The sequence below is a fragment of the Anguilla anguilla genome, chromosome 15, assembly GCF_013347855.1.
Source record: "Anguilla anguilla isolate fAngAng1 chromosome 15, fAngAng1.pri, whole genome shotgun sequence".
Taxonomy (NCBI): domain Eukaryota; kingdom Metazoa; phylum Chordata; class Actinopteri; order Anguilliformes; family Anguillidae; genus Anguilla; species Anguilla anguilla.
The window spans coordinates 35,616,310-35,629,638 of record NC_049215.1 but is presented as its reverse complement, the minus strand read 5'-3'; the positions used below and the strand labels follow the sequence as shown (position 1 = coordinate 35,629,638).

Genomic DNA, 13,329 nt, shown 5'->3' with positions numbered 1-13,329 from the left:
TCAAGAATCACATCCTGACAGTGCAAACTCCGCAGAGCCGCAAGTGCTAACTGGCTCTAGCGCTGTAGCTTTAGCACCCAGCGATGTAGAGTTTCAGAAACTTTATCACCCCGGCATGCAGAGTTTCAGAAGCTTTGGAGCTGTAGCTTTACCACCCAGGGTGACAGAGTTTCAGAAGTAAGTAAAGTACCCCAGCACCACTGACTGCATATCAAGGTGGCTGAGCGGCGGGGAGTGAAGTAGGTGATGACAGGACAAGATTTGACATTCCAAATTAGATAAACGAAAAAATAAAATAAAATACTGGTTACAAATTGTGACATTTTATACACTAAAGGACATAGACACTTTATAAACTAAAAACGATTTAGCAAATTCTGTATCTTCTATACAGACTTCACACCATTATTATTATTATTATTATCATAATAATAATAATAATAATACTAATAATAATAATAGTTGTACAGTTTCTACTCAGAATCGTTTTCGGGAAATACAAAAATAGCTCATTTATTTATGGGTGAATAAGGCGAATATGTAAATGTTTCGTGAGAATCTTGCACTGGTTTTGTCCAGGTTTTGTCCTGCAAATCGCCTCTCCTCCAGTGTCCCACAATCCTCTACTCAAAGTGACCATGAAGTAGCTGATGACGTGTCTTGTTCGGGGCTGCAAAGTGGGTTAATGTTACCGACGGGTCCCTAAGTAACCTGAGAAAACAGCTAGCCTAGCTATCTGGCTAAATGTATTCGGAGTGACATATATATTTATTTAGATTTAAATATCGTGTCACAACATTATTTTGACGAAGTAAGAGAGAAATGCGGGCCTTTTACAATATGCTCACTCTTTGGAGGGTCTTAACGTTACTTCTTTTTGGAGGCTTACAGACAGCCTTAAGTTTCTATCTTCCGGGTTTGGCTCCTGTCAGCTTCTGTGAGAAAAATGAAGCTGGAAAAGAACAAGAAGTGCCGGATTGCAGGGTAATTATTCCCCCAAAATAATCACAGTGGGCTGCTGCGTGCGAGTTGGTGGTACTGCTCGTTTTCCCTGGTTGTTTGGCTAGCTAGCTAACACTGCTAGCTAAAAACACCCAGGCCTGAAAACTGGTCGCAGTAGCCTATCGGTGATGTTCAGATGAGCAGAAGCAAGCTTCCATTAGCTATGTCAGCTGATGTGGTATTACAGACGGTTAGATAGCTGACACGCTTGTCATTTTTTTATTGACCGCTTCTCGTAGATAGCTTTCTAGACGATAATGATCGCCGAATTCCCATATCCGATTGCTGATAAGCTAAAGCTAACTTAATAGTCTGCCGGTGAGCAACTACGTTCACGTTGGGCTAGGCTAGCTAGCCCTCAAAATGAGTAATATCATTTTGTGTTATTAAGTTTTGTAAGAATGGTGGGTAGCTGAGCCTGAACAGGACTTTCCGTAATGACAATGTAGATAATTTAGCTGTTAGTCTTGGATGGATATTGGCTAGCGTTCTTGCTAGATTTACATCATAAAGACAGCTGGCAAGTTCGTTTTTTATCATAGATTTCTAGATTTTCCGAAGTGCCAATGTCGGTTGATAGTTTGCTGAACTATAGGCTATTGCCTGGGTCTGTTCTGTTTGATTAGCTGGCTAGCAGTCCTTCAACTGGCGGACACCGTCTGCAGGCCTGCGCTGTCAAATATGTTTTAGCTGACATGTACGCTACTCACACCCCCTCAAGACCCGTATGTGGACTGACATCCCCGGGTTGATATCCTGCTCAAGAACCCAGTTTGATTTCATGCCCCATTTATTTTGGGAATGAAGTTGCTTTTTTCTTGACTTACAGCTGGATGTTCCGTAGGACAAGACACCGTTTACACAATATATGATTTGATTATATGATGTGACTTCAGCTTACATTAAAATCTGCACTGCTTACCTTATTTACCTGTAAATCACAAATAATTTGTAATATTACAGATGAAAAATAATTAGCAATTAGTATTACAAAAGTATTTGTAGTAATAATTATTAAACCTATTATTGACGTCGAAGAATTAACGTCAGATTGAAGAGTGTTTATTAATAAGACAACGTTGTCTTCCCTGTATCTTGTAAATTACCTTACATAGGCCTAATTTTAAAAAAAAATCTGTTTTAGATGGTAACTTTGGTATGCTTTTTTAAAAATTCAGAATTGTTTAGAACATTGCATTCAGTAGATTTTCTGTGTAAACTGGGGATCTGTCATTCAGTTTGAGCCATTGCTGAATGAATTCCTTTGGCTCCCATAATTGCATTTATAAGCATTTCTTCTCTAGTTTGTAGCAAAGATTGACATGACATTTTGAGTGATTAACTCTTAGAAAGTAATGAAAATCACTTTTCTGGCCACAGTCTACGCTCTGGAGGCAAAGGAATGGATGTGATGCATATAGCGGCCTTTTGAGTTAGATGTAGGCTAGAAGTCATGAGGGGTGAACAGGGAAATGCTGCCTAGCTACTGAAACGGCTTCGCTGCGACCGTATGCATCGTTTTGATTCCTGCTCTCTTTTTCTCTCTCCATGAAGTCTGAAATCGAGCTGTTTGTGAACAGGTTGGATTCTGTGGAGTCGGTTCTGCCTTACGAATACACAGCGTGAGTAAACCTGCATACTGTAGCACACCATGTCAGCAACACTGCTCAGGTTAACTGGTTTCACTAAAATTTTAAAAATGTTTTTTTTTTTTTTTTCACAAAGTTGAAGTGGTCGCCAAAATGAATGGGTTAAATTGTGTTTGTATTGAAAAAAGCATTGCTTGTGTCTACCTAAACATTGATAATGTCAGGGCTGGAACTGAAGGACTGTATGTTTGGTGTACTGCATGGACACCTAGTGATCAGTACATGTGCCTATTGAGTGTTCACCCTTTACCAGTTGAAACCTCTGTACTCAAAATGAAATAAAACATCACTGGCAGCATGATTTGACATTTCTGTACTCAAAATATTTGCAGTTTTCCGGAGTTTTTGTTATTTATTTTTGTTAGCGTGCACATTGCTCTTTTTCAGCTGTGTTTGATTTGACTTGCGTGATCATGCTGGGTGTTCACGATTTTTTATAAACGCTGCTTTACATGCTGTGGTGTGATGAGTGGCGTGTGCACGCATGGGGGTTAGTGCTGGGGTTTAACACCACCCCCCCACCCCCACCCCACCCCTCCACGCTCTGCTACGGTTTTCTATTTTCAGATTTCGTCGCCTCAGTAGATCTAGTAGCTCAGTAACGATCTAAACCTGCGAACAGCGACACTCCTCTGGCAGCATTTGAGATACGGTGAAGACGCCTGATTTAAGAGTCAGTGTGCTGGGCCTGCCATGTATCTGTTCCAGTGTACAGACAAACCTGTAATTATTATCGATTCAGGAAATATTGTTTGTATCTAAAGCAAGTTAGCAGTGGTTATATATCACTTTGCTGAAAAGGGACATATCCGGCAAATTCAGTATTTCCATTTTAAGACCTGTGTCTGTACATGGCATAAGCTTGTGGTATACGGTTCCCAATGGAGGAATAATGTTAATATAATGTGGTGAGCAATACAGGATTTTGGAAAGCATGCAATCTACATAAGCTGTTTTATGGTGACGGTAACACCATTATATTCAAATGCGCCGCAGCAGGAGTGGATTGAACACGGTGGCACAGTGGGTAAGGAACTGGGCTTGTAACCGAAAGGTCGCAGGTTCGATTCCCGGGTAGGACACTGCCGTTGTACCCTTGAGCAAGGTACTTAACCGAAATTGCTTCAGTATATATATCCAGCTGTATAAATGGATACAATGTAAAAATGCTATGTAAAAAGTTGTGTAAGTCGCTCTGGATAAGAGTGTCTGCTAAATGCGTGTAATGTAATGTAATGCATCTCTTCAGCGCAGTGGGGATTAACTGTCCGAGGCGTATGCTTGCTTTGCATCTCTTCAGCGCAGTGGGGATTAACTGTCCGAGGCGTATGCTTGCTTTGCATCTCTTCAGCGCAGTGGGGATTAACTGTCCGAGGCGTATGCTTGCTTTGCATCTCTTCAGCGCAGTGGGGATTAACTGTCAGAGGCGTATGCTTGCTTTGCCTGTGCAGAGGAGCAGCCATAGCTTTTCTTGGCGGTGTTCAGGTACGTTTGAGCACCGTGGGGTTTTCCACTGCGCTGGGGTTCTCACCGTCCCAGAAGACGTGTAGCACCGTGAGCCAGGTAGTCCAGGTGAAGACGTGTAGCACCGTGAGCCAGGTAGTCCAGGCGAAGACGTGTATCACCGTGAGCCAGGTAGTCCAGGCAAAGACGTGTAGCACCGTGAGCCAGGTAGTCCAGGTGAAGACGTGTAGCACCGTGAGCCAGGTAGTCCAGGCGAAGACGTGTAGCACCGTGAGCCAGGTAGTCCAGGTGAAGATGTGTAGCACCGTGAGCCAGGTAGTCCAGGTGATGCTGGCTGCCCGAGCCAGATTTTACCGCAGCGGTTGTTCACACATCACAATGTGACGGAATGTTTCGGAATAAATAGCGGACTTTTTCTGGGCAGCGGGAGGAATACTGTGAATATAAAACTGCAAATATTTCCATGTGGCTTTTTATAAGGTTTGGAAATGTGTGGTTGTCTAATATTCTGTTATCAGTCTGTTCTGTGTCGGCTTCATGAATGTGGATCCACTCCTGCTACTGCTTGTATTTTTTCCATAGACTGCGTTGTTGCCGTTCTCGTTGTGTTAGTGTTAATCAGTTTAACCTTCAGGGTCCAAGTTGAACTATGCGGTTGTTCCCTGCATTTGGACTTGGACTTGCACTTCTCTCTAGGGTTTTCGTCATACTTGTTCCTGGTTATGGTTATACACTTTGTTGTACGTCGCTCTGGATAAGAGCGTCTGCCAAATGCCTGTAATGTAATATGTAATGTAATGAAGAAGCTTGTGTTCTCATAGCTCTGAGCGAATGGAGGAGCTCACAGCAGTGACTTGTGGGTAAACCGCTGGTGCGTGAACGCGAGCCGCAGGGTGGCATCATGGGAAGGTTCCCCTCACGCGCATCCCGCATTCGGAGGGGGGATGAGAACGTGACAGAAGGTTTTTGGAAATGCAAAGTGACGACTCAGCGTGAAACGTGCGTGGAAGTCACTCCTCAGGAATGTGACCTTTTTCTGTTTGTTAGAAAGGGCAGAGGGGGGGGTGGAGCTGATTGGGAGGGGGGGATGCAGAGGTGCGAGAGCAGCCATAGAGAGAAGGGGAGAGAGGGAAAAAAGTCATTCCCTGAAGGCATATCACTTCTCATTCTTCATCACTGGACAGAGCCACTCTTCCTGTGTTTGCACATCAAGAGTTAAACAGGAAGTGACATCAGCTGTTCAGTCCATGCCTGAAATTCTGCTGGTTGGTTTCTGAAAATGTGGCTTATTGAAATTAAAACCTTTCTCTCTCTCTTTCTCTCTTTTTTTGTAGGTTTGATTTCTGCTCTATAGAGTCAGAGAAGCGCCCCTCTGAAAATTTGGGTCAGGTTCTGTTTGGTGAACGAATTGAACCGTCCCCATACAAGGTATGTATGAACACAGCACTGAGACTGGTTTTCCTTCGCTGTATGGTTTACTGTGTACACATTGGTGTGCAAGTCCTACAGGCTGTTCATGATGTGAAGTCTTGGGGATAAAAGGTGTCTTTTTCTTCAAGTGTTTTTCTGTCCACCTCCTTTGCTCTCTGTACAAAACAAAGTCAAACGGAACCAAGAATAACGACAGAAGAATAATGATAACAAATGCCTGATATTTATGTATGAGTATATCTCTTCAGTTGATGATGGTGCTGTGCCCTTCAACCCAAGGACACGGCGTGTCTGTCATTTTGTCTGTCATTTATTCGCAAAGCAGTGAATGTGTCCTGTTTCAACCCTGGCTCAGTGGGACCGCTGTGTATCTAACAGTCTTCATGGTCTCATGGAAACCCCAGAATCTGTAGGATTTGGGGCTGTGGGGTAACAGCCCCTCTCTAAAGCTCTGCTGCTCGGGGCACTGGTGTGTCCCACAGGCTGGAGGTAGACCTTCACCCAGCCAGCGCCATCTGTGCCCGTCCATACAGGATCCTGGCAGCAGCTCATAAGCACTGGCATGTGGAAAAATGGAGGGAGAGGGAGAGGGAAAGAGAGAGAGAGAGAGAGAGGGGGCAAGAAAGAGAAAGAGAGAGAGATCTCATCACTCTTGTGTGGCTACTGCAGCTACTCCCGGGCCTTCGAGATGCATTTTGACAGTCTCGAAATTTCGGCCCAAACCTTTGGCTCTGAAACAAAAGCGCTTTTTTGTACCTTATGTCTCTGTGAACTAAAACACGTGTGAAAGACTTCGATTCTATTGGTTTGTTCAGACTGATCTACTGTACAGAATTCTCCATGTCGTCTTCCCCAGTAGACTAAGCACTGTTGCCGTCTGCCATTCATGTTATACTTGCTGAAGTGCTGCTTTTCTGTTCTAACATCATCATTTTTTAAAATATGACATCAGTTTTAAAAACTGGCCAAAACCAAGACTCCATGTGTGTCATCTGTCACGCAGCTCCAGTACAGTTTCCACGGAAGCACCTGAAATCTCTGGGTGTCTGTCTTCTGTGCACAGTGCATTATTAAAAACAATGATTTAAGTCATTATTATTGAAATAATGATGATGTGAAGCTGATTTACTGTCCCATATTAATGTCCACAAGGTTTTTCTGGATGTGCCTGTTGCTGGACTTGTAAAAACTGAGATGCATTTTCTTCTGCAGTTTGAGTTCAAAAAGAAGGAGGAGTGCAAGCACGTGTGCACAAAGACGTACGACGCAGCGAACAACGACGACAAGGTCCAGCTGGGCTTCCTGAAGAAAGGAATGCTGCTCAACTACCAGCATCACTGGTGAGGAAAACTGAATATATCTGTGAGTGAGTGGAGCTCATTTCTGTGAGTGAGTGGAGCTCATATCTGTGAGTGAGGAGCTCATATCTGTGAGTGAGTGGAGCTCATATCTGAGAGTGAGTGGAGCTCATATCTGAGAGTGAATTTTCAGAAAATGCACAACGGCAGCATTCTGTCATTCACACCTTTTACCACTAGAGGACGCCCAAGAATTGAAGTGAAAATCACAAGGATTAATGTAATGGTCTGGGGCATTTATAGAGTATGAATACAGTGCAAGTTTTGAAGGCCGTCCTGAAAAGCCTTGTCCTTGCTTTGCTTTTGTCAGAATGTTCGAAGGGTTGTTTTGTAGAAGGGCCAGGTCAGGTGCATGCTGGGATAGCTGATTCGACTGGTTGAAAGGGAGCCAGTTTGTCAGTGAGCCAGGGCGTGATTGTCTCTGTGACCTGACTGTGCGTCTGTACTGTGGCAAGCAGACCTGCACCCTGCTGCAGGGGAATCGTGCTGTAGAGCGTCTGTACTGTGGCAAGCAGACCTGCACCCTGCTGCAGGGGAATCGTGCTGTAGAGCGTCTGTACTGTGGCAAGCAGACCTGCACCCTGCTGCAGGGGAATCGTGCTGTAGAGCGTCTGTACTGTGGCAAGCAGACCTGCACCCTGCTGCAGGGGAATCGTGCTGTAGAGCGTCTGTACTGTGGCAAGCAGACCTGCACCCTGCTGCAGGGGAATCGTGCTGTAGACAACGCTGAAATCAGCTAGGCTGTCGACATGGTTACGCTGTGCACATGGTCTGTTCCTCCTGGGCACTGGGAGGGGCGGGGCAGTAGGAGGGGCAGGGCAACAGGAGGGGTGTGAACCTGCTGAAACAGAGCAGGTCTGTCGGTCAGCAGAAACAGAGCAGGTCTGTGGAGCAGCAGAAACAGAGCAGGTCTGTGGAGCAGCAGAAACACAGCAGGTCTGTGGAGCAGCAGAAACAGAGCAGGTCTGTGGAGCAGCAGAAACAGAGCAGGTCTGTGGAGCAGCAGAAACACAGCAGGTCTGTGGAGCAGCAGAAACAGAGCAGGTCTGTGGAGCAGCAGAATCAGAGCAGGTCTGTGAGCCTGCCGAAACAGAGCAGGTCTGTGGAGCAGCAGAAACAGAGCAGGTCTGTGGAGCAGCAGAAACAGAGCAGGTCTGTGGAGCAGCAGAAACAGAGCAGGTCTGTGGAGCAACAGAAACAGAGCAGGTCTGTGAGCCTGCAGAAACAGAGCAGGTCTGTGGAGCAGCAGAAACACAGCAGGTCTGTGGAGCAGCAGAAACAGAGCAGGTCTGTGAGCCTGCCGAAACAGAGCAGGTCTGTGGACCTGCCTTCCCTGCAGTAGAAAGGCTCTGGTCTTCAGGCCGTTCCTGGTGGCTGTGCTCTGTCAGGAGCCTCATGTGGCCTGTCTCTGCTCTCATCATCACCGATTACCGCCGTGCCACCGGCCCGTCGCCCTGGCGACCTCCCTGCTCGCGTGCAGACACCCGGCTCGCGTGCGGCGGCCTGTCAGATGTATCAGCGCGTTCAGCGGCTTACTGTAACAGCGAGAGCTCTTCAGGAACACTTAATTTAAGCGTGGGCACGGGGGGGCGGGGGGGGCACGGGGGGGGCGGGGGGGGAGGGGGGGGCCGCGGGCGTCTGTCAGGACGGGGTCTGGGCAGGCCTGTGAGTCGGAGCAGAGGGGGGGGGGCTCGGCTCTGAAACGCGCCCCGCGGGGAGGGGGGTGGGGGGCAGCGCTGGTCTCCTGGGGACTCCACAACCAGCTGGCTCCCCACAGATGAGCCACACGCCGGCTGTGCGTGTGTGTGTGTGTGTGTGTGTGTGTGTGTGTGCGTGCGTGTATGTGTGTATGTATGTGCATGTGCATGTGGGGTGCATGCTTTTAAGCATGTGCGTAGTTGTGCTGTAGGTACATGCACACCTGTTTGTGCATAGTTTGGTGTGCTTGTGTGAGTGTGTGAGACAGGAAGGGAGTGTGGGTGCTGGTGGTGGCCTTTGCGGGTTTGTGGGTGTCGAGCTGTGATAGCGTATCGAAGGCTGAACATGTTCAGTGTGAAGAAATGCACATCCTGTTGTCCCTGTTCTTCCCGTAAGGCCAGGTAAACGTGGAGGTTTTATTGACCAGTAACATGGTCGGCATGGTCATCTGAGGGTCTCACACTGCTGATCATGTATGTAAACCAGACCCCCCACCCCCCGTCACCCCCTCCTCCTCCTCCCCCGAGCCTGCATCATTTCTTTCAAGTCCTCTTCCCTCCTACACTGTCTGCTCTCCAAAAACCTCATAACAGCGTAACCGCGTATGACGGGGAATTTAGAGAACTTTCGTTTCTCTGTGTTCCTGAATGAGAGCGCTAACCGTTTCTCTGTGTTCCTGAATGAGACCGCTAACCGTTTCTCTGTGTTCCTGAATGAGAGCGCTAACCGTTTCTCTGTGTTCCTGAATGAGACCGCTAACCGTTTCTCTGTGTTCCTGAATGAGACCGCTAACCGTTTCTCTGTGTTCCTGAATGAGACCGCTAACCGTTTCTCTGTGTTCCTGAATGAGACCGCTAACCGTTTCTCTGTGTTCCTGAATGAGACCGCTAACCGTTTCTCTGTGTTCCTGAATGAGAGCGCTAACCGTTTCTCTGCGTTCCTGAATGAGACCGCTAACCGTTTCTCTGCGTTCCTGAATGAGACCGCTAACCGTTTCTCTGCGTTCCTGAATGAGACCGCTAACCGTTTCTCTGCGTTCCTGAATGAGACCGCTAACCGTTTCTCCGTGTTCCTGAATGAGACCGCTAACCGTTTCTCCGTGTTCCTGAATGAGAGCGCTAACCGTTTCTCTGTGTTCCTGAATGAGAGCGCTAACCCGTTTCTCCGTGTTCCTGAATGAGACCGCTAACCGTTTCTCTGCGTTCCTGAATGAGACCGCTAACCGTTTCTCTCTGTTCCTGAATGAGACCGCTAACCGTTTCTCTGTGTTCCTGAATGAGACCGCTAACCGTTTCTCTGTGTTCCTGAATGAGACCGCTAACCGTTTCTCTGTGTTCCTGAATGAGACCGCTAACCGTTTCCCTGTGTTCCTGAATGAGACCGCTAACCATTTCTCTGTGTTCCTGAATGAGACCGCTAACCGTTTCTCTGTGTTCCTGAATGAGACCGCTAACCGTTTCTCTGTGTTCCTGAATGAGACCGCTAACCGGTTCCCTGTGTTCCTGAATGAGACCGCTAACCGTTTCTCTGTGTTCCTGAATGAGACCGCTAACCTTTTTTCTGCGTTCCTGAATGAGACCGCTAACCGTTTCTCTCTGTGTTCCTGAATGAGAGCGCTAACCGTTTCTCTGTGTTCCTGAATGAGACCGCTAACCATTTCTCTCTGTGTTCCTGAATGAGACCGCTAACCGTTTCTCTGTGTTCCTGAATGAGACCGCTAACCGTTTCTCTGCGTTCCTGAATGAGACCGCTAACCGCTTCTCTGTGTTCCTGAATGAGACCGCTAACCGCTTCTCTGTGTTCCTGAATGAGACCGCTAACCGCTTCTCTGTGTTCCTGAATGAGACCGCTAACCGTTTCTCTGTGTTCCTGAATGAGAGCGCTAACCGTTTCTCTGTGTTCCTGAATGAGACCGCTAACCGTTTCTCTGTGTTCCTGAATGAGACCGCTAACCGTTTCTCTGTGTTCCTGAATGAGAGCGCTAACCGTTTCTCTGTGTTCCTGAATGAGAGCGCTAACCGTTTCTCTGTGTTCCTGAATGAGACCGCTAACCGTTTCTCTGTGTTCCTGAATGAGAGCGCTAACCGTTTCTCTGTGTTCCTGAATGAGAGCGCTAACCGTTTCTCTGTGTTCCTGAATGAGAGCGCTAACCGTTTCTCTGTGTTCCTGAATGAGACCGCTAACCGTTTCTCTGTGTTCCTGAATGAGACCGCTAACCGTTTCTCTGTGTTCCTGAATGAGACCGCTAACCGTTTCTCTGTGTTCCTGAATGAGACCGCTAACCTTTTCTCTGTGTTCCTGAATGAGACCGCTAACCGTTTCTCTGTGTTCCTGAATGAGAGCGCTAACCATTTCTCTGTGTTCCTGAATGAGACCGCTAACCGTTTCCCTGTGTTCCTGAATGAGACCGCTAACCGTTTCTCTGTGTTCCTGAATGAGACCGCTAACCGTTTCTCTGTGTTCCTGAATGACAAACTGCAGTGTGTCATCCGCTAACTCTCTCTGCTTCTGTGTGTGCAGGATTGTGGATAACATGCCTGTGACCTGGTGCTACGATGTGGAGGACGGACAGAAGTTCTGCAATCCTGGCTTTCCTATTGGATGCTACGTGACGGAGGCGGGTCGGCCACAGGATGCCTGCGTTGTCAATGTCAGTTTTCCGCCAACCAGCTTTTTTTTTAACTTTAGGAGTAATTTTGCTTTGTTACCTCGTCAGAGCTCAGTGTGCGTGTGCATCACACACCTCCTGCATTTCCTGTTTCTGGTCCGCCGCGTTCATCACATCATCCCCTGTTATATACGTGCACATATGATGCTTTCTTTCAGTCCGTAGTGCAGGTCTTGGTCTTATCCAGGTTCCTGCCTGATCCAGGGGTGCCTGTGGGTTTTTTTTGTTGTTTGTTTTTTACCTTGAGTAAAAAAGATCTTGTCCTGGCCATCGATTTGCCTCATGACACACCCTGGGTTCTGGGTCGTCCGGTCTCTGGGGTGCTGATAGGGGATCACTTGCTGCCCATTAAACAGGTTGTGAGACCGTCCCGTGCCCTGACTTGGGCACTGATCTTTCTCCCAGCTGTGTGACCTGTGGTGGGTGTGGCTGCACCAGTGTTACAAAATCATGATTACTTGAGTGAGTTCATTAGCAGACAGACAAGCAAGCAGGAACGCCTTCACGTCGGTGTTATTGGGGTACGCCTGCATAGCTGAGTCCTGTTCACCCTCTTTTGTCATTATTCATTAAAATCATTTAGTGGATGCTCTTATCCAGAGCAACTTAAACAACTCTTGCATAGCATTAACATTGCATCCAGCTGGATATATACTGAAGCAAGTACCTTGCTACCCAGGAATCAAACCTATGACCTTTCGGTTACAAGACCAGTTCCTTACCGACTGTGCTACACTTTTGATAGCGTTAAATGACTGGAATGATTGCTCTCCTTTCCTTCCAGGCTGAGTTCAATGACAAAGACACCTTCTACATCTTCAACCACGTGGACATCACCATCTACTACCACAATGTGGAGAACGAAGCCGCAGGTGCCAGGCTGGTCGCCGCCAAGATGGAGCCCAAAAGGTGGGGTTAGCCATCACCAGGTTCAACCAAACCAACAATCCTGTTCATACTAATCATCACCGGGTTCAACCAAACGAACGATCCTGTTCATACTAACCATCACCAGGTTCAACCAAACGAACGATCCTGTTCATACTAACCATCACCAGGTTCAACCAAACGAACGTTTCTGTTCATACTAACCATCACCAGGTTCAACCAAACGAACGTTTCTGTTCATACTAGAGGAGGGGGGGTTGCTCCCTTGAGCCTGGTTCCTTTCAAGGTTTCTTCCTATCTGCCACAGGGAGTTTTTCCTTGCCTCTGTTGCTTTAGACTTGCTCCTGTGGGGGTTTAGGTCAGGGTTGTCTGTGAAGCATATTTTGATAACAGTTTGTAATATGCGCTGTATAAATAAAATTAGATTTTATTTGATTTTGATGCCTCAGTTCTAAACGGGTGGTCGTTCGTAAGTGCATGCAGCCATGTCTGTACGCGTGGTCTGTGAAAGATGTTCTGGTGATTTATATACTTCTCTCTCTCTCTTTTTCTAAAGCTACAAAGCTACTAAGGCTGATGCCCCAGACTGCTCCGGACCCCCCATGGACCTGAGCAACAAGTTCAGCGGAAAGCTCCAAGTTCCCTACACCTACTCCGTGCAGTTCATTGTGAGCTCGCTCGTCTTCTTACGTTGGTTAGAGCTTAGCCATTAGCAGTGGCACCGATGTACAACTTGTGATAAACGACTCCGGCCACACTAAGAGTTCGGCTCAGGTGTGTTTTGTGCGCAGACGGGACGGTCTGCCTGGCTTTTTTCTGTCAGTGTCGGCTTAAGCTTAGCTGAAGTTTTTTTAAATGATAAAATTTTTTTTTTTTAAAGGGCTTGTTTGTCAGACTGGTTTCTGTGTTGTGGCTGTCCGGCCAGTGGAAGACGGGATGGGTTCCACCCGAGATTTCTTTCCATCTGAGACTTTTTCTCTCCCCACTGGGGAGTTTTTTTTTTTTACCTCATGTATTTGCTGTTAGGGGGTTCGGTCCTTTTTGTTTTGCTCTTCTTCTGCTACTCAGTAAAGCGTCTGTGTGACAGTTACCTGTAAAAAGTGCTGTACAGGTGAAACCGGCTTGCTTTGCTTTGTCTGCAGGAGGATCAGCACATCCGCTGGGCCTCACG

At 47.1% G+C, this 13,329-nt stretch overlaps 1 protein-coding gene across 1 annotated transcript in view; it reads left to right on the top strand.

The window, feature by feature from the left end:
* Window positions 1-624: 624 nt before the first annotated feature.
* The window catches only part of tm9sf2 (transmembrane 9 superfamily member 2), a 25,320-nt gene continuing 12,615 nt past the window's right edge, over window positions 625-13,329 (top strand). Inside the window, exons 1-8 of the mRNA XM_035393223.1 lie at window positions 625-984; window positions 2,557-2,624; window positions 5,450-5,543; window positions 6,759-6,886; window positions 11,123-11,252; window positions 12,055-12,179; window positions 12,715-12,826; window positions 13,301-13,329. The exon at window positions 13,301-13,329 is cut by the window's right edge and continues 51 nt beyond it. Of these exons, the coding sequence (XP_035249114.1) occupies window positions 823-984; window positions 2,557-2,624; window positions 5,450-5,543; window positions 6,759-6,886; window positions 11,123-11,252; window positions 12,055-12,179; window positions 12,715-12,826; window positions 13,301-13,329 (848 nt within the window). The 5' untranslated portion in view covers window positions 625-822. The remainder of the gene's footprint in view (window positions 985-2,556; window positions 2,625-5,449; window positions 5,544-6,758; window positions 6,887-11,122; window positions 11,253-12,054; window positions 12,180-12,714; window positions 12,827-13,300) is intronic.